This window comes from Filicampus tigris, chromosome 2 (genome assembly GCF_054856515.1).
Source record: "Filicampus tigris isolate MCC_2025a chromosome 2, RoL_Ftig_1.0, whole genome shotgun sequence".
NCBI classification, from domain to species: Eukaryota; Metazoa; Chordata; class Actinopteri; order Syngnathiformes; family Syngnathidae; genus Filicampus; species Filicampus tigris.
In genome coordinates, this window is record NC_141218.1 from 16,681,168 (window position 1) to 16,701,189 (window position 20,022).

Here is a 20,022-nt window from a genome sequence, read left to right on the forward strand (position 1 = left end):
ATACACAGCACAACACAGCACAGCTGCTCCAGTGCCTCCCGTTGAGGTGCACTCACCCTAATTAAGTGGGTAAATCTCAAGGTGGGGAGGCCTAATTATGCTTTTAGCATCTGCCTGTTAGACTTAATGGACACAACAGGGGTCCTCAACTTACCATCGTGTTTCAGGTGTGGGGTACGCAGACACATTCAAATGCAATTTGAATGACTTTTGGCCAGATGTTACCTCCACCACTGGTCCACTTCTGTAGTCCAGGTTTACAAATGGCTTTTCTGGGATAAAAGACAAGAAATTTTAATTGGCATATGGTATCAAGAGCAGTGAAGATAGACCTTTGTTGACCGTTAACTAGTGAAATCCAACAAGAGGGCAGTACATTTCAATAATGATAGGCAGTTGAAAGCCTCTGCGGTTTAAATTTGCCTTTTTTTGCATATTTGCTAGTTTTTATAATTTAAAGAGGAAGTCAACCAAAACATTTTTTTTCCCAGAATATGTTCTTCAGCCCCACTAGTTGAAACAAAGCATTCTAATTAATATTGCATTTGTGGAATATGAGTTAAGCGGAAAAATGCACCCGCTTTTAGCCATCTCAGTGGATGCGGCCATTTTGTCACTTCTGTCGACTGAAAAATGACATCACAGTTACTCAGATAACGCCCAATCATGGCTCAGCTTCAGAAAACAGGTGAGCCGTGATTGTTCACCTGAGCTCTGTGATGTCATTTTCAGTCGACAGAAGTGACAAAATGGCCGCCCCTGAGATGACTAAAAAGTGGTGGATTTCTCATATTCCACAAATGTAACATTAATCAGAATGCCTTGTTTCAACTAGTGGGCCTGCATAGAACATATTCTTGAAAAAAAAAAACGTTTGCGTTGACTTCTTCTTTAACTGTTAGTTTTTATTATTTTCAATTTGGAAATTGCTTGTTTTTAGTTGAGCTTTTATTAGTTTTTGTATTAGTTAGATTTTTTTAAACATATGGAGTAGTTGTCGAGTGCAAAAAATAAATGAATAAAAATAAATTCCCAAACGACTGTTCAGCCTGTCTTCCTTCTTTTGTAAGGCCGTACAGTAATACCGAAATAAATAAATTTAAAATAAACCCAGAAAGCTCATTTATAACTTTAATTGACAAAGGACAATTATACCTGTAATTGTATGTAATTTTAATTAATTTTATAAGTGTAAAATGTAGTTTCAGTTAATGATCATTATTTTTTTAAAATAACTTATTTAGGGGATGGCATGGCTCAGTGCTGGAGTGGTCGTTCGATACTGAACACCCAGTTGCTCCTGATGCTACGTCATCAGTTGGTAAATGATGTACAGTGTGTGAAGCGCTTTTAGTACCAAAGGTAGAAAATCACTATACAAGCGACAGCCAATTTACCATTATTTTAAAAGCACTCTCCTTTTTATTTTATTTCATTAACGATAATGTTCCTTTTATTTCAATTTTATTTCATTGGTTTTCATGAACTATAACCTTGAGCAAATGTGCTGACCACACAAATAATCTGCTTCCATGATTCCCACTTTGATTAATGAATAAGTACTTCCACACAATTAGCTATCCAAAGTGGATAAATTGACTTTAGTGTACAGTGGTCAAAGCATTTGCATTGCCTGTATAATACTGTGTACCAGTTAGAAAATAAACTGTAATACAAAAAAAGGGGCGGATATCAGCTCAGATCTTATCTCTTTCAAGAGTGAGTGCATACCGTGAACTATGACCTGCATTGTTTTGGTCTGCGTGGAGTCCGCGCTTGTGACGCTGCAGGTGTACGGTCCAGAATCCGTAGCAGAAGTACTTTGGATAGTCAGCATGTTGACCGCTTCTGTGGCGTGAGACCGTGCATCCCGTTGGTATTTAGTGTCCACTGAGTTGTTGGTCTGGTTGGAGGAAACAAGAGGATGAGCTTTTGTTTAACATCCTAGAAATTTGGCAATCTGATTGATACGGGACAACCGCGTTCGTGGCAGCTACCGCTAACCTGCTTGCCTGGGTAGGACCACTCGATGGTCACCCCTGTGTCGAACTCCACCTGCACTGTGCAGTTCAGGGTGAGGGCCTCCCCCGCCATCATCTCCACGGGCTCTTCGGGAAACAGCTTGACATCGTAAACGCGGCTTCCTGCCCGGGAAAGACCGAGGGAGGGAGACGGGGAGGGAGGTCACAGTGACATCGTCAGCAGTTTTTCCTTCCTCACACAACCAAAGGAAATGGCTCACTTTGGACTAGAGGAACCATCCTCACAATATACACAAGATCACAGCGCTTCCATTGATGTGTCCGAATATTGACATTAAGAGGATGTAGTGAAGTTTCAATGGAAGATAAAAGACACAGTAAGATGTCTGCGGCCACTGTCCGATGTGGTTCTTGGAAATGCCATTTGGTGTACAGTAAACTGTGTGTGCGGGGGTCTGCGGTTGTGTGATTGTTTTAACGGCTCATAAACGTTTCGGCTCAAGACCCGCTCCACGTTCTCTCTCCTGACACGTGGCTGTTGCTTTTGGCCGCCAGTGCCAGTTTTGACTTTTGGTTCACCCTCGGAAGTGAAAGGTGAACAATTTCGCACAGGGCTTGCATAGAGTTAGGCTTTTTTTTTTCCAGAGTTACCTCATACCGAGAAAGACAAACCGTGAAATCTCCCTTAATTTGCTCAAAACTAGTGTGAGTTCTTAGGGCCGCTGTACCACTGAACTGAACTAAAAAGATTATACACTTGTGTAATTACTAAAATTGTTATTTGGATCTGTCATATTTAAAAAAGGGATCAATTTCCCAAGTCAACAACGCTATGCAACACTGGGGAAAACATCAGCAGAACACGTAAGGTATGTAGTAAAAGTCCGGCCTATAAAATAAAAAAGAAGCCATTACTCCAAAGGACCACTAAAACAGCGGTCTCAAATGAGTTTTGTTGAAGTGAAAGTTACAAACGTCCACCTGACGAGAGGCAGTCACAACGAGTAAGAAACGCTGACCATGAACAATATTGTATTGTTACAAAGTAAGACATCTGGTCACAAAATGTCAGCCTGCCAGACCAGGCGTTAATGTCATCTTGAGTATATTTCATGCTTCTAGCTAACTTTGGTTAACTTCAGTTACCACAACACAAAACCAAGCAACCTTTGCAACAGTAACCTATTCGAATAAATATTATTCATACACCGGGCTGCTGAAACCTCATGTATTACTCTCCATTGCTTTTTCTGTCTACATCCATCTTTTTCTGAGCTAAAACGATATTCTTTATATGTTTCAGTGGATTGTGCAACCTGACAAGGGACTAAGACTATAAATTATCTGAAGTTTGACGTCTCATTTACTGTGCCCCCCAAGTTGTCTGGCTGTCTCTCAGTGGCGCTCTAAACTTGCTTCTCTTCAACTTTCACAACGCCATCATCTGTCTCTGTCTCCATGTCTTTCTCATTATTTTTTTTTTTATTCTCTTCATAGTGCAAGAACACAACATTGTCACATTTCTCTTCATTTTGAACTACAGGCAAGAAACAACGGGGAGGAATAGCCAACATTTAAGCAACCTAGCCTATAAATAACATTTATTAGATTAGGCTACCGTTGTGGGCATGCTTGGATTTGTGTTGTGGTAATGTAACATTAGCTAGAAGCAGTTTGAATGCGCCCTGCTGACAAAATTGCTGGCCTCAGCTAGGCCCCCTGAGTTTGGTCTAGAACCGCCACTGCTCAAAGCACAATTATGCCTTTGTTTCATTTGTTCTTCGCCTTTGGTTCTTTGCACATAATGGCACACGTGGTGGCATAAAAGTGGTGAGTCGCTTTTGGGGAAATGACATGATAACATGAAATAAAAGAAATTGTCAGCGATAAGGACTAATTGGTACGCACAATGATGCCATTTTAATTATTCAACAACTGCGCTCATATTTGGGAGTAGAATTGCATCAGTTGTGTTTTTGCAGCTGTATAACATAAAATTAGAATGGTTCCATAGACATGTGATTTATATGTAATATATCGTTCAGCATAAGCCAATTTGTTTTGAGGAGCTTTAATGTACTATAAGCTTACACGAGTGGTCTTCGTAAATAGCATGTTTGTAATTTAGGTGAAAAGCTGAAAAGAAAAGAAACATTATGGAAATCCTGCTGTGAATAGCTAAATTAAAAGCAAAGTTTTGTTCCAACAACACAACAATCACCCTTGCCAAGACAGCCTATCATTTCCACATTACCATAACACCGCTGATAAATCTCTTGAAAAAATTTGAAGGACATTTAAATCTGAAAACAATTACTGGTGACTAAACAGCACTTAATGATGAGATAGTTTATTTTTTGTCATATCGCTGTTGCATCTCAAGGTTTTTCACAAGGCAGTGAAAGACTTTCTGAAATATCATTTTATTTCTCCCAAGTTCTAATTTTGTGTGTGTCGTCGACTTAGCCTAATCAAACTTTGTCAAGGTTACAACTTGAGGAGATTGATTTCACATTGATTCACACCGCAGGCCTTAATGCTCAATTCGGATTTTTTGAAAAAAATCAGATTTTTTTTGTGTAAGCGTTCATATTACATTATAAATGCGACCTCGGTCTTGTCTGCTGTACGAACACATGCGTCGCCAAAGTAACCCGCATGCGCAGAAGAAGAGACGACGTCACTCCGGAGTCCCGACGTTGTGTTTGCGGAAGTAAATGTGGTCCAGCATGTCGGGGCATTTCTACAGTGAAGCGAGGAGAGAAGGTAGAAATAAATACAGTATTTGGGGGAAATTATGAGGCGAGGCTTTAATATCTCATTTCATGGAGACATCACTAATGATGACATCATGTCATAACCGTGCGTAAAAAAATGAATCGATCCGAACCATACTACGATCGCCATACATGTCCACTTTATGCTTCATGTTTCAAGTGGGATTAAATGAAAGTCAAATACTGTATAAAGTCAATAGTGTTACTCAAAACAACTGCAGATTCGATCCTCTGCTGCCAGCACTTTCCCTCTGCCTGCACCGAGCGCATTTTGGGCTCCGTATGATCAAAGTCGGATGTATGCGACCTGACCGTTCAGCCCGCAGCCGCATTGAAAAAATTTGGATACATATCTGATTCAGGACCACATATGAAAGCAACACAGGTCGCATTTGAAAAAAATCGGCATTGAGCCGTTCAGATTGTTATAAAAAAAAAATCAGATACAGGTCGCATTTGGGCAAAACAATCCGATCTGGGTTGCATATGCCTGCGGTGTGAACCTAGCCATTACTGGGTCTGTTATGACTGGTTGTGTCGTGATGTATCAGTTGCTATGGTACTTTTATGCTTTGTCCTGTACTATATCATAAAGGTCTGATGTCTTAACAGTTTATAAGATTGAGCTACTCAGTGACACGTGGTCATACGTCAAATCTTCGAGTGAGGCTGCAAACTCTCTTTCAGTTTCAGCTCTCTGCAGTTACTTTGTATTTTCGTTGATGAAGACTTTTTACTCTACAACGTCCGTGTCGTGTCTGCATGTGGGTCCAAATGCCGATCCTCACGTGACAGGAACTTTATACAGTTTAATTCCGGTGTTGATTAATAGATTACAGACTACATCGGAAGCATCATTTTTAGTTTTTGTTTTTGTGTGAATTGGATGTTTTACATCTCGTGTAGGATTTAAAAGATGAGGTAAGACTCCACACTCCACAGACTATTATACGTGCTTCTGTGCTGCTGTTTTGGTTAGCGACAGGTTTCCAATGGGCTCTGCAGTTAGCTCATTAATGTCCCTGCTTGAACCGAGGTAATTGTATTTTTTTTCCTAATGTGAAAATGGAGTTGTCTGTTTGACAGAGGCGTTTATCTTAAGTGGACATTACGCACGGTGACTAATCGTGGCACGGTATCTATTCGACAGGAAGTGTTTGTGGAAATACGGTAGTTTATATCCAGACAATTGATAACATTAATTTTGCATTTGTGCCAGCATTTGAACTGAATTCATTGTAGTCAACATTTAATCAGTAGTACATTTTTCAAATTCTGGTAATGCTTCCCCTGATGAAAATGACATTCCATAATGCCCACCCTACAAAGAATGCTATAATCCAGGTAGTCACCCTAATCCACGTTATCTTAAATTGCCACAGCCTGTGGTTATTACACATGACCTCCTTCCGAATTGGCTCCCTTCATTGATATTCTATCACCTCTCCCAGCATGGGCGCAGCTCCTTACTGCCTATTTACCTGTAGTGTGGATCAGGTAGTTAGCCGACTGGTACTCTTTGCCTTCGAGGACGGCCAAGCACGAAAACCCAATGAGCATTGGCACGGTGTCGATGATGTGTCTGGGAATGGACCAGCCTCGCTTGTTGTCCCATGTCAGCTCATTCTTGTCCAGCGGGGTGGGATACTGAGATCACAGAAGCATAGCAAGCTATTAAATGCTCAATCGGCTTTGATTAGACTATTAAAAAATCTGCGTCCTTCTACAAACCGCATGGAGTGTGACATTGAGGTCGGGCACTGTGACCAAACACGGCACGATAATGTCCGTGGAATGGTGTGTGATAAAAATGGTCTCCAGATTGCTGCCGTTGGCCTCATCCCTCCTGAGGAAAGGCTGTTCGGGGTCTGGATGCAGATGGAAAACAGCAGGTCATTAATGAGTCAACCACATAGCAGCTGGGATAATGGCAACCATTACAGTGAACAAAATATATCGCAGCCTATTAATGACCCCAAAGGCCACACCATACGGGATCGTTATCGATATTACTATAATATGCATAAGCGTACTGTGACCCCCCCCTCTTCCCACGTATTTTGATTAAATTTCCAACACCTTGATCCCCTTCCTTTTGTGACTTGCAGCTAATGTGGCGGTAATGTTGTGCCACCCATTTACGCGGCAGCTGTTATCGCCGCACATGCTCATATTGCCGCAGCGTGAGTGCACGCCAGCGCGCTTGTCTCCTAACGCTCTCCCGCCAGCGCCGCGAGCCGTTGTACGCCGGCCACAGATGATGTATTACCGATGAAAACGACTCACTTTTTGAAAAAAATTCACCTTCTCTTCCAAGGCTATTTCTGTTATTGCCCTACTACAATCCGAAGAGTCGGAGAAGGCGCCACTCGAGATGGACAGACGAATAATGCACAACTTTTCAGAGGCAATCACAGCTGATATTAGGCTTGGGTATATTGAATTTGAGTGAGTGTGGGTGCATGTTGTCCAGGACAGACAGGTTAAAGGGCCACCGTCTGGCGAGTTAACTGCATCCACATGTGGCCCCATCACATCCCACCTGTCGCCGGCTTGTAATTGATGGATGCAGTTTCATCTGCTTCTGATCAGCACACCTGGTTAGATGTGTGGAAGTTGTTTTGGCGCCTTGTCAGGGGGCATTTCATACGGGGGGGACCTGGCAGTGGACTTCACTGAGCCACTTCCCTCTTCTTCTTTCCTTTTTTTTTGATTTTCAGTAAAAGCAGCAAGGCAAAGGGGCGTTCCATCTGCCTGCCAACATCAATGTAATTAAAACTAATGTACGACAAGATGTTAGATCAGATGATCAGAAAAAAAACAGATGTCAATGTCCATTTACAGTGACACACTGACGTTTGCTCATCAACATCTTGAAATCCTTTGACTGAAGTGTCACATAGGGATTAGTTGCTTTCCCAATGAAAACGGACTTCAAAGCAACTTTTTTCATTTGATATTTCAGGGTAACCATTCTACATTTTGGGATTTGAGATTTGGAACATTTATAATAATAAAATGACAAGTTCAGAGCTGACAACCTGCAGAAATTCACTTCCTGAACAATTTTCCTGAAGTTTCACATTTTCTAAATTCCCTCATGAACATTACAGGAGGACTGTACACGGGAGAGTTTTTCCAAATATAAATTGTGCAGTTAACTTGTTAATGAGCCTAATACTGTACACTACTTCTTCGTTTGAGTTTTTCCCAGTTTATGTATGTACAATATAAGCTAAGTGCAGACTCACATGGCACTGCCAGACATATTTGACAAGTTTGGAGTTAGATCAATATGGAGACGAGGTAATGAATTTTAATACTATTACTGCACAATGTGAAACCAAGCTGGTCAGAGTTGACAGTAAGTCATTTTTCACTCATTATCATATCGGACATATTTGTCTTATCCATGATTGCGCCGGAATTGGTCCAGGAGGGCATGAATTTTCAGAAAGCAGAAGCTACATATTGCGTTATTCATAAAATAGTAATTAACCTCTCTAATTAATACAAAAGATGAATGGAGCTGCCCACGCTTACCTTTATCAACCGCTTTGAATCTAATTTCCAAATCATTAATTGAGCTAGTCCCTTGGGTCTGACTGATGCAAAGTCAACTACCAGGCTTCTAATTACGCGGAAGCAGCTTTGATATTGAAATAATGTCGAATGGGAGAAGTGTTTTGGTAGAAGATCTGATGTTTTTTGCCCCTAAACTCTCAACAAAATCAGAATCTAAACACCAAGCCCATATGGTCAGGCCGAAGATCTGCTGACCATCTTTGGCAGGAGGAGAAACAATTTCTTCAACGAGAGAACAAATTTAGGCGAAACAGATAAAGTGCTGACTCACTGCAGCAGCAGTAAAAAACAAAATGATTGTTCAAATGTGGGGAAGAGGATGTTTTCTCCAAACTTATCCTTTTTTCAAAAGCATACACTGCATATAATCTTTTTTCCAGCTTTTTGCTATTTGCTGTTTTGGATGAGCGTTCTCCAATTTTAAGGCTCATTACCTTTTAAGCTTTGGCATGTGTTTTACGGATGCCCTTCCATATTTATCCTGGTTAGTCGGGCTGGCTTTCCCCCTCTCCCCAAAGGCTAAATTGTACGCTGTCTATAATGCGCTAAATAATTGTTGTTAAGCCTCAAATTAACAGTGTGTGTACCGTGCTAGCTTCATTAGAGGAGTGGGGGCATCAATTTAAACCTTCAATGTGTACACATGTTGTATTTAATACAAAGTAGTGATTTCATCCATGCATCCTCTTTATAACACGCACACTTGACTGGTTGCCTTCAGTCTCAGGGTGATTGTAAATGGGTATTGAAGGCAATGGAGCCTGCCGAGAACTCAACTGGTATTTTTAATAACACCTTAACTCCTCTCTTGCCTCATCAAGATTAATATTTGTCTTACTACGCAAAGGCAGGATATATAGATGGATATAAAGGATATATAAATGTACTATTATATTGTCAGTGTACATGATGATGCTGCACCGTTTGTGTTCAATCCATTGCTTAAGCAATGCAACATAAATGGTAATTAATATTAGCATTAAGCTAGCAGACTGAAAGACTAAGCTGTGGTTTGTTAAGTTTGACACTAAACTTCAAGTGGGATTGGCTTTAAACAGATCTTATTTGATGTATCGTTCACTATCTGCCAAAATGCTCCTTGGTGTTAAGTGAGTTAAGTTTACTGCCCATACAGTACTCTGAAATTTTTGCTAGAAAGTCAAAGCAAATAATTGGCCGGATGGCTTCTATTGTACATTAAAAAAAAAAACATGCAAGTCAGGTCACTAGTAGGGCTGTCACTATTGAATATAAAATACTCAACAACAATTAAGCAATATCACAACCAACCTTTTGAAACAAATTGAGGTACTGATTCAGCCACAGTTTTACAAAATAAAAGCAGGCCTTTGCAAATGTCCTATTTTAACTATATATAAAAGATGAATCAGTCTGCATTCATGAAGGACTACAGAAATCAGAGAATAATTACTAGGTTGAAATTGTAATGAATGGGCTAAGTGGTATAGATAATGGATGGATGGTTGTGACGTGACGTATCAGTTGCTATGCAGTTGCTATGGTCCTTTTATGCTTTGTTCTTTATTATGTCATATAGGCCTGACGTCCTAACAGTTTATCAGCTTGAGTTACTCAGTGACACGTTGCCAGTACGTCAAACTTTGTTTGAGTGAGGATGCAAACTCTCTACCACTTTCAGCTATCAACAAACTGCTGGGAACATATTCTTGAAATAAAAATATTTGGGTTGATTTCCCCTGTAAGTGCATAAGGACATACTATTTTTACCTCTAGAAAGTCATTTTATTTGGGGGGGACTGAGAACAGCAAGAAAATAAATGAGTGATTATTGCTATCATTTTTAGCTGTGTATGCTCAAAACTAATAATGACACATTGACCTTGAATGGTTTAAGTCACCCATATGGTATAAGCTTGGGCCTTTGGAATCAGGTACTAAAAATAGCATCGATTGTGAGTGGAAAACGGGAATAAGTCAACGACTATTGCGTGTGTATGATGACTCACCCCTGACAAAGACATAAGTGCTAACAGCCGTGGTTCCGTCAATGATGGCCTTCACATCTTTGTAGTAGCAGCGATAGTAGCCGGTGTCCCGGGCCTGCACGCCGTTAAGGATCAACTTCTTGCAATATGGCCTCCCACGTTGGCCTGGACACTCGCTGACCAGGACTGCCCTCTCCCCCTGGGGCCTGGTGAGAGGCGTCTGACCCTGGTGCTCACTTAGCTTCCGTGCCACCAGTGACCGGTCAGGCCAGGCCCAAGTTAGAGTGCGTTGCCCCCTGAAGAGAGCCCAAACAGAGGTCATATACAAGTTAGTTAGGATTTGCATTTCAACAGCATGGAAGTGTTTGGGGAAACTTGTGAAATGTTGAGGCTTAAAAACTACAATAGTGTAAATTGTTTGCGTGTGTGAGTGTATGCCTGTCGGGTGTAGGCTGTAATTTCCTCTGTGCATCGATCCACACATCCCTGTTTGTTTTATGGCTTAAATTGAGTTACGTGAGTAGATGTAAACCTGCAGGCGCTATGTGAGCGCTCTCACCACCTACGCATGTCCACATCTGCGGACAGTTCCAAATGATGATGACTGGAAATAGCTCTGGAAATGGAGATAAAAGTATTCTTTGGGCCATTTTCCAGTCATTGTGAGGGGGTCACTTTTTGGATCATTTTTCTTTGTAAAAATGTGATTGACAGTGAAGACTTTCCCAGAAGATACTGAAATTTTGCACGAGAAAGATCCTATAAGAGCCGGTTGGGAAAAGTCCAAGAGTAAAAAAAGATTCCTCAGGGGGCAATTTTCAAGACTGTGAAAGAAAACTTGTGAATGATTGACAGCTTGGCAGCAGAATGCATGGAAAATATCGAATGAGGATATTTCATGATCAAATTCACAAGTATCTCTGTGTTGACAATCAAGTTTTTTTTTGTGCTGGGTTTGACTGTCAATTCATCCAATTTTCTTTCTGTTGAAATGCAGCCATGGTAATTTCTGTGGACAATGGAAGTGTTATGTCCTTGTCTACACTTTTCATGCAAATGTCATGCAAAGATGTGTTATGTAACCAAATTGCCCCTCCGGTTACAAATCTTCAAGGCTAGATTCTGTATGAGGCACGGGAAAAATATTGTGGCTATTGCCTGTATTCAATCTTTAATTGTTTCCCTGGACATTGTTGTGGAGCCAAAGTCTGATTTAGCCGTCATACAGCAAAAACAAGTTCTACGCAAGCGTACTTTTGCTCCCAAAGCACAGCACACACATACCTGCATGTGATGGTGAGCGTTTGATGGACCGGAATCACAAGGTCGTCTATGGAGCTGTCAAGGATAGGCGGCGTCATAGAAAAGCCGATCACTAGACCTGTAGAAGGGAACAAGCAACCTCTGTTGGATTCCTGTGTCATACGGGATCACCCGTTTTAATGGCGCTGCTGCAGTGCTGTCAAATGTCTGGCACACGTCAGTAACCTGTAAACTGACCTACAGCATGAGCACAGATGGCAGGTTGTTCATTGTATTTACAAGCTATAAGGAAATCTAGGGATAATAGTTTCCGGGCTTTTGTGAGAAGCACAGACAGACAAACTGAAGGTCATTCAAGAGGTCACGCAGCACTCCTGACTTCTCTTTGACAAGATCCCACAGACCGTCTTGCATTGGTTTCTTTGGAATTAAATAAACAATGTCAGTCACTCAATCGGAAAGAACTCAGACTCTGGGATTGAAGGTTCACAGGTTCTAGATTCAGGTTCTGACGCGAGACAAATTGGTGAAGAGATGACTCCCTTCCCTGAGAAGACCACAGGTCAGGTTTCCCTTTGCAATTAGAAATGATGCAACAGACATGAATCAAAAAGAAGACGCCCATCCATCCATCCATTATCTATACCACTTATCCTCACAAGGGTCGCGGGCGTGCTGGAGCCTACCCCAGCTGTCTTTGGGCAGTAGGCGGGGGACACCCTGAATTGGTTGCCAGCCAATCGCAGGGCACGCAGAGACAAACATCCGCACTCACAATCACACCTAGGAGCAATTTAGAGTGTCCAATCAACTTACCATGCATGTTTCTTGGAATGTGGGAGGAAACTGGAGTACCCGGAGAAAATCCACTCTGGCACGGGGAGAACATGCAAACTCCACACAGGGAGGCCGGGGCCGGGATCGAACCCACGACCTCTGAACTGTGAGGCGGACGTGCTAACCAGTCGACCACCATGCCGCCAGAAGAAGCCCAATTGAAGTTTAATTTCTAATCATTTCGCAGGGCACTGAAGCCTGTGGATGCAATTATTCATCTTTTTGTTTGGATTTTAATGCATGCTGGTGAAAGAAACATTAGCCTATTAGGGAAATGTGTCAGAAGTTACTAGAATTCTCTTATGAGTAGAATTACATAAAAATATGAATATCACAATAAATCATAAACTCAAGACCGTGGAGAATCGTCAAATCAAGCAAGCCCATACCATAGACACCTTAATTGTGCAACCAAGTATAAGGCACTTATCGGACGTTAACACTGATAGCTAATGCTAATTTATGCATCTAAAAATAATTTAAAGCAGCTCTCATAATCTTTTGGCTTTGTTTCGGAGAGTGTAGTCAACTATGGTTTGAAATTGAAGAGTTCGTATAGCCTAGCTGCCAAGTCGATGTGAGGGTACTTAAATTCAGAATGGCTTACTCACAAATTCATTTTTGGAAATAGTCAGCTAACAAAAGATTCACCTTGTTAACTTTCACACTTGGTCTACCACAACAGCTTCACTGTAGCATTTAGAAGCACACGAACAACAACCACAGCAACAAGACACCCTTGACTCCTCTGACCCTGAGTGTCTCCCATGTGGCCTCAGACATGTACGATAAAAAGCATTCCGGTACTGTTTGTCATTTGAATACAAAAGGTGAAATGAAAAGCAAAGTACAGCACGCAGTCTCCAATTCTGCATGCAAAACATTCAATTGCAAAATATGTGATGAGTCGCACACCAATGCAAAGGAAGACCAATTTGAGTCGGAAAATCGTTTTAAAAAGATGCGAAATCGTTTTAAAAAGATGCGAGTGCATGAAATCGAATCGTTCCACGTTAAAATGTACAGCACTTGAATTGTATCCAGTCTTGAAATATCTTTAATTGGAGGGATGCACATATACAGTGGGTACCGAAAGTATTCAGTCCCCTCGAATTTTTTTACTTTGTCTCATTGCAGCCATTTGCCAAAATCAAAACAGTTCATTTCTCTATGTAAACTCAGCACCCCATATTGACAGAAAAAAACAGAAATGTGGACATGTTTGAATAATTACTAAAAAAGAAAAACTGAATAAGCTTATGGTCAAAAGTATTCAGACCCTGTGCTCAGTATTGAGTAGATGCACCCTTTTGAGCTAGTACAGCCATGAGTCTTCTTGGGAATGACGCAAGAGTTTTTTTCACACCTGGATTTGGGAATTCCCCGCCATTCTTCCTTGCAGATCCTCTCCAGTTCTGTCAGGTTGGATGGTGAACGGTGGTGGACAGCCATTTTCAGGTCTCTCCAACGATACTTAATCAGGTTTAGGTCAGGGCTCGTGCCGGGCCAGTCAAGAACGGTCACAGAGTTTTTCAGAAGCCACTCCTTTGTTATTTTAGCTGTGTGCTTCGGGTCATTGTCATGTTGAAAGGTGAACTTTTGACCCAGTCTCAGGTCCTGAGCACTCTGGAAGAGGTTTTCCTACAGGATATCTCTGCACTTGGCCGCATTCATCTTTCCTTCAATTGCAACCGGTCGTCCTGTCCCTGCAGCTGAAAACACCCCCACAACATGATGCCCCCACCACCATGTTTCACTGTAGGAATTGTATTGGGCAGGTGATGAGCATTGCCTGGTTTACTCCACGTATACCGCATGGAAATAACACCAAAAAGTTCAATCTTGGTCTCATCAGACCAGAGAATCTTATTTCTCGTAGTCCTACATGTGTTTTTGGCAAACTCTTTCATGTGCCTGAGGAGAGGCTTCCGTCAGGCCACTCTGCCATAAATCCCTGACTGGTGGGGCTGTGGTGATAGTTGACTTTGTGGAATTGTCTCTCTCCCATCTCCCTACTGCATCTCTGGACCTCAGCCAGTTGCAGAAATTCTTTTGTAACCATGGCCAGATCTGTGCCTTGCCACAATGTGTCTGATCTCCTTAGGCAGTTCCTTCGACCTCATGATTCTCATTTGCTCTGACATGCACTATGAGTGGTAAGGTCTTATAGGTGTGCCTTTGCTAACAAAGTCCATCCATCCAATCATCCATTATCTATACCGCTTATCCTCAATTTAGTTTAATTAAAAACAGCTGGACTCCAATAAAGGCCAGAACCATCTCAAGGAGGATCACAAGAAATGGACAGCATGTGAGTTAAATATGAAGGCCGCTGCAAAGAGTCTGAATACTTACGACCATATGATATTTCAGTTTTTCTTTCGTCATAAATTTGAAAAAATATCTACATTTCTGGGTTTTTTTTTGTCTAGATGGGGTGCTGAGTGTACATTAATGAGAAATGAAATTTCAAGGGGTCTGAATAATTTCCGTACCCACTGTATACAGGATGGATGGATGGAGGGTGGATGGAGGGTGGATGGATGGATGGATGGAAGGACGGATGGATGGATGGATAGATAAAACAGCAAAGGCAGAAACCCACATAATGGTGCCAGACAAATGTTGTAGCGTAGACTTTTAGTTTGCCATAACTCTCATTGTGTTAAAAGATTGTAGACCCCCGCTAAAGGCCAACAATTACTTGTGTCCAAGTCTCTAATGTCACTTCTTCTCACAGAGTTGTCTCCTTGGCAACAAAATCAGGGCTCCACTGCCTCACACAGATATAAAGATTGAACAGGAACATACAGGTCAGGCTAGGGCTGCTCGATTAAGCGATTTTGCACATTCAGCACATTCGATTTTGTTGTTTTTGGTGTATCCAAGCCACCGTAGTCTCCTCTGCATTCCTGCTTCCTCCCACGAGCGCGCATACCGGAAAAACTACAACACCATCCATGGCTACCTGCGATTCTGCTATTTGCTCAGGCAAGTGAGTGTTTGGTTAATAAATCAGGCAAAAATAGACCTGTAGTGTAGTGTGTGCCCCGCATGTACAATACAACTCGTGAACAAGTAACTCAACGTCTGAAGGTCGTCCCTTTTTTTTCTCCTCTACAACGGACCTCTGGTCCAGCCGGACTATGCATCCGTACTTAAGCTTGACAGTGCATTGTATTATTGAGTGACAGTTTTATACTAATCATTGATTTATGTTTAAGTAAGACCAGGGAGAAAGGTGAAAGGCTGGTTGGCAAAATGACTTGGTGACAGACTGTTTGGTTTATAGACTTGACTGTCTACCTTCTCTCATGTTGATGATTTTGTTTCAGATGGTATATGCACTTTCTTCTTTCATTATTGGTTTAATTAAGACAGATCTGGAATCTATTGTGTAAGTAAAATGCTCTTAATACCAATGGATTGTTCTGTGTGTATTGCGTTAAATTGACTGGCATTTTGAGTTCAAAGAATGAAAAATTAAGATTAAATAAAAGACATTCAAAAATACTTCATTTTTATTATTTTTTATTTTATAAAGAAATCGTAATCGTAAAATCGGGTTTGAGAGAAAATAATCAGGATTTTCCTATTAGGCAAAATCGAACAGCCCTACGTCAGGCAGTACCTTCTGCAAAATTAAAGTCACTGTTATATCATATTAAGACTATCGGCATTGTCATGATTGCTGTTTGCTGGTTGGTTTGTTTGTTAATACCAATACCAAAATGGGAAAACCATACAATTTCCATGACATTTTGTAGAAGCTAAAAACACATTAAAATCTGTTGCCAGCCTGGATCAAAAAAGCAGATGAATTCAGTTTCTCTTTCTCCATTTCAATCATAATAGAGGAGAAAACCCGCGCAACCACAGGTGAAACTTCAAACGCCACAAAAGGACTGCCACAAAACCCTGAAGCTCAGAACAGTAAGGCAGATGTGCTAATCACTTTCCCACTGTGCTGTCCGACATGCTGCCTTTGACAATTATAATGACCTAGAACCAGGACCTGGTCTGCTAACATGTACCAGATGGATAAATAAACACAGTTATGGTCCCCCGTGGCATTTGGTAACCTCTGTAATCGCCATTGTTGTTCTTCAGCTTCTAATTTGTTGTCTTTTGCTCACAATTGCGACGACAAGACCAGTGAGCGCCTTGGCAAACACACACATAAAAGCCTTCAAGTGGGAAATGGTGTGAGACCATGAATCCTTCGCAGATTGACTCCCAGCAGGCAATTCCTGCCGCTCCTTCACCGAGCCCAAGCTCTGCTCCCGATGACAAGACAAGGCGGCCTAAGTCATTGTCTCTGGGCCGATGTGAAATTGCCACCAACTAGAGTCCCATCAGCACCCCTCTACCATACAGAAGCTTTGTGTGCTGTTCCTCACACCAGAGGTGCTGAGGGCCAAACAGCAGACTGGCACGGTAGGAAAAACAATATGGCTAAATAAATCCATCCATGTCTGATAATATTATTTTTCAGTCAACAATGAATTCACAAATCCAGTTCTTGCACCAAAACATGCAAACGAGTCTGTTATTCACATACACACTGCACAGTCCACACACACGTGACACAACTTATAAAACCTTGAAACAAGGCCTGCAACGGGGCTGCTGTGACTGCTGGGAACATAGTGCAAACGTAGCGTTACAAGTGAAGCCCAGGAAAACTAATAACATCATTTTGGTGTGTGGTGCCTTCAGGGGCGCACTATTTTTAGACACAACCTATTTTGTTTGAGGATTTTCTGCAAAACAAACGGCTTAACTCATCATTATCCTAACGATTACCACACTATACTCTAGTACCCTTAAGCCTTACAGACTTATTTAAAGTATCCCCAAATTACACGGTGCAAAAAGCATGTATAACACCAAGTGGGATGTAATGAGCTCCATTTTGCCTAATGTCTAATAGTAAAGGGTCTACCGGACAATTAAAACAGAACTAACTAGGAGTGCAGGCAGGAAAAAGACAAAATATTTGAGTCTTAAGAAAACAAAAAGCACTGGAGGCAAAGTTCAACGGTGATTAATCCCAAACAGACGGAATCCAAAAACTCTGGCATTTTTAAAACGTGTCCCATCATTCTTCAATCGTCAGCAATTGAAACAGAAAAAACATTCCTTATTACTTTTGTCAGTTTTATTTATTCTTTCAGTGATCAAGTTGTTCTTTCTTTAACATAAAGGCACCAAGAAATTTTCATGTCCATGTGAAGACAAACCGGCAACTAAATACTAAACAAATGGCTTTACACACACAAGTGTTGGCATTATTATTCCTTCTGGAAGACGTGTACCAAGTGATAAGCTCCCAATGTGACAGTTTGCGTGATGAATGTTTGCCTCGAAAATCCAATCAGTTGTGAGATTGTCCACTGACAGACAGGATGCAAATTGTGAGTCTCTTTTAAATGCCATGACTGACTCGCATGCTCTCAAAAGCCCATGAACACACAAAAGACGCTCTTGTTCAGTCTCCAGCTTGGGCTCTTCGAAATTTATAGCAATCACAGAAGAAGGAAATAAGAGTATCACAAACACATGTAAAAACATGTAACATGTAAAAACTCCCTTCCCTCTCCCCAGCTACTTGGTCCAGCTCTTCCGGGGGAATCACGAGGTGTTCCCCGGCCAGCCGGGAGACGTAGTCTCTACAGCGTATCCTGGGTTTTGCTCGTAAATTCCTCGGAACACCTCACCAAGGAGGCATCCAGGGGGCATCTTGATCAGATGCCCAAGCTATCTCATCTGGTTCCTCTCAATGCGGAGGAGCAGCAGCTGGACTCTGAGCCCCTCGCGGATGATCGAGGTCTCACCCTATCTCTAAGGGAGATCGCGGACAGCCTGCGGAGCAAACTCCTTTCGGCCGCTTGTATCCGGGATCTTGTTCTTTTAGTCATGAGCTGTGAGTTGTGACCAAAAGAGGGAAAGTGAGGGTAGGTGACGGAGGTCGACCAGTAAATCATAGGGCTTTGCCTTTTGGTCCAGCTCCTTCTTCACCACAACAAACTAATAGAGGGTCCGCATCGCTGCACCGATCCGCTTTACTGAGAACACCAAACCAGAGCCGCTCGGTGCCTTGGCTGCACTCGATATTATGTTCATAATGGTTATCAACAGAATCGATGACAAATGGCAGCATTGGCGGAGTCCAATACCATACCTCAGCAATCACAATAAGTAATACTTTTGTTGGAATTAAATCTTGAGAGTGGTAGTTTTGCTTTCCAAAAATGTGGCGGATTAGCCGTACATAATCTCAAGGGGTTTGCGAGATTTTCCGTCCGTGAATGGATTGGTTTGTGTGTGATGTGTTGCAGTGTGACTGAAAACCACACACCGTACGTTGAAAAGTGTTCCACCCAAGATTTTTTTCTCGTCACATGTGGGGTCTCTCAGAAAGACATTTTCTGGAATGTAAACTCAAAATAAGACACATAACTATCAATGATTTGATTAAGCTTCTCAGGATGCAGTCGACTACTTATCGGACCACCTCGATGTCGGTCAATACCACAGCTGCCCCAAATTGACAGCAGTGGTAATCATTCATTATTATTTATTTCAAATTTACTGTCTAATAAAAACCTGCAGTTCAATGTTTGGTGTAAAAGGATTCTTGTTCAAGAGCTGAGAGAATCATCATTAAAACAATTGGTCTGTGAGATGTGTACAGGAGTATGGATCGTGCCCTCATAGGAAATTCACAATGGAAAATATTGGCCCCGATTCAGTTGTTGACTTGTGGAAACTATTTTATCAGTAAGAAAGGACAAGTCCATTCCAATATATATGCCATTTAAAATAATTTAAAATAGCAGAACGAAGATGATGATGACAGCTGTTCATTCCGTTTTTTAAATAGCAGCAAATTCATGTCAAGGCTTGAAATGCCGTGTTTTAATTAATTTTCTAATCTTGAAAAGGCAGTTGTTGAATTAATTTTTATTACGTTAACGAGCAGCCATTTCGTTATAAGGTCACAGTCCAGGAAACATTTATGGGCCATTGTTTAGTTGTACTGAATGCTGGAAGTTATTCATGTGTTTCTCTCTTTTTTTTCATCCACTATTGGGATTAAAGAATGTATTAAGAAAGGGATGAGTCCAACAACCCTTGGCTGTTCTCTGAGAAGCAGCACGAAAGAAGTTATGTACAGCCATGATTTTTTTTTTCCACTTCCCACTTTGTTGTCAGTTTTCTCACTGCCCTCAGTCTCCTCCTCAATCCACTTTCATCTATTTTTTTTTTTTAAAAGGGTCCATGCACATTGATGAACACTGGCACAACAGCTGTGTAAAAGTAGAATACTTTCCATTCTTAGCCCCTTGGCAGGCGACATAAAACAGAAAAGACAAATGAACAAGTAAGAAAATCCATCAATAATTGACACTTTCACATTTAATCTACAGTCTTTAATCTAGTGTCAAAATGCAAGAAGTGAAGCGCTTTCAGTATTTTTAAAGTGCCGTCGTTTCTAATAATTATTAGAGTAGTATACTTCTCCTTCCGCCCACGCAAGCAAGCGAGCCAATATTCCAAAGAAGGGACTCTCGCGCCCAACTCTCTCACCATGCTGCCCTGTTTTCT

General features: G+C 41.5%; 1 protein-coding gene across 5 annotated transcripts in view; it reads right to left on the minus strand.

The window, feature by feature from the left end:
• flt4 (fms related receptor tyrosine kinase 4) overlaps positions 1–20,022 on the minus strand; it is a 96,295-nt gene that overhangs the window by 49,770 nt on the left and 26,503 nt on the right. For all 5 annotated transcript variants that reach the window (XM_086018521.1, XM_086018509.1, XM_086018516.1 and 2 more), the window contains 7 exons: positions 11,596–11,692; positions 10,333–10,607; positions 6,491–6,627; positions 6,241–6,406; positions 2,005–2,144; positions 1,732–1,903; positions 155–272 (listed from right to left, as the gene is read on the minus strand). In XM_086018521.1, the coding sequence (XP_085874647.1) occupies positions 155–272; positions 1,732–1,903; positions 2,005–2,144; positions 6,241–6,406; positions 6,491–6,627; positions 10,333–10,607; positions 11,596–11,692 (1,105 nt within the window). The remainder of the gene's footprint in view (positions 1–154; positions 273–1,731; positions 1,904–2,004; positions 2,145–6,240; positions 6,407–6,490; positions 6,628–10,332; positions 10,608–11,595; positions 11,693–20,022) is intronic.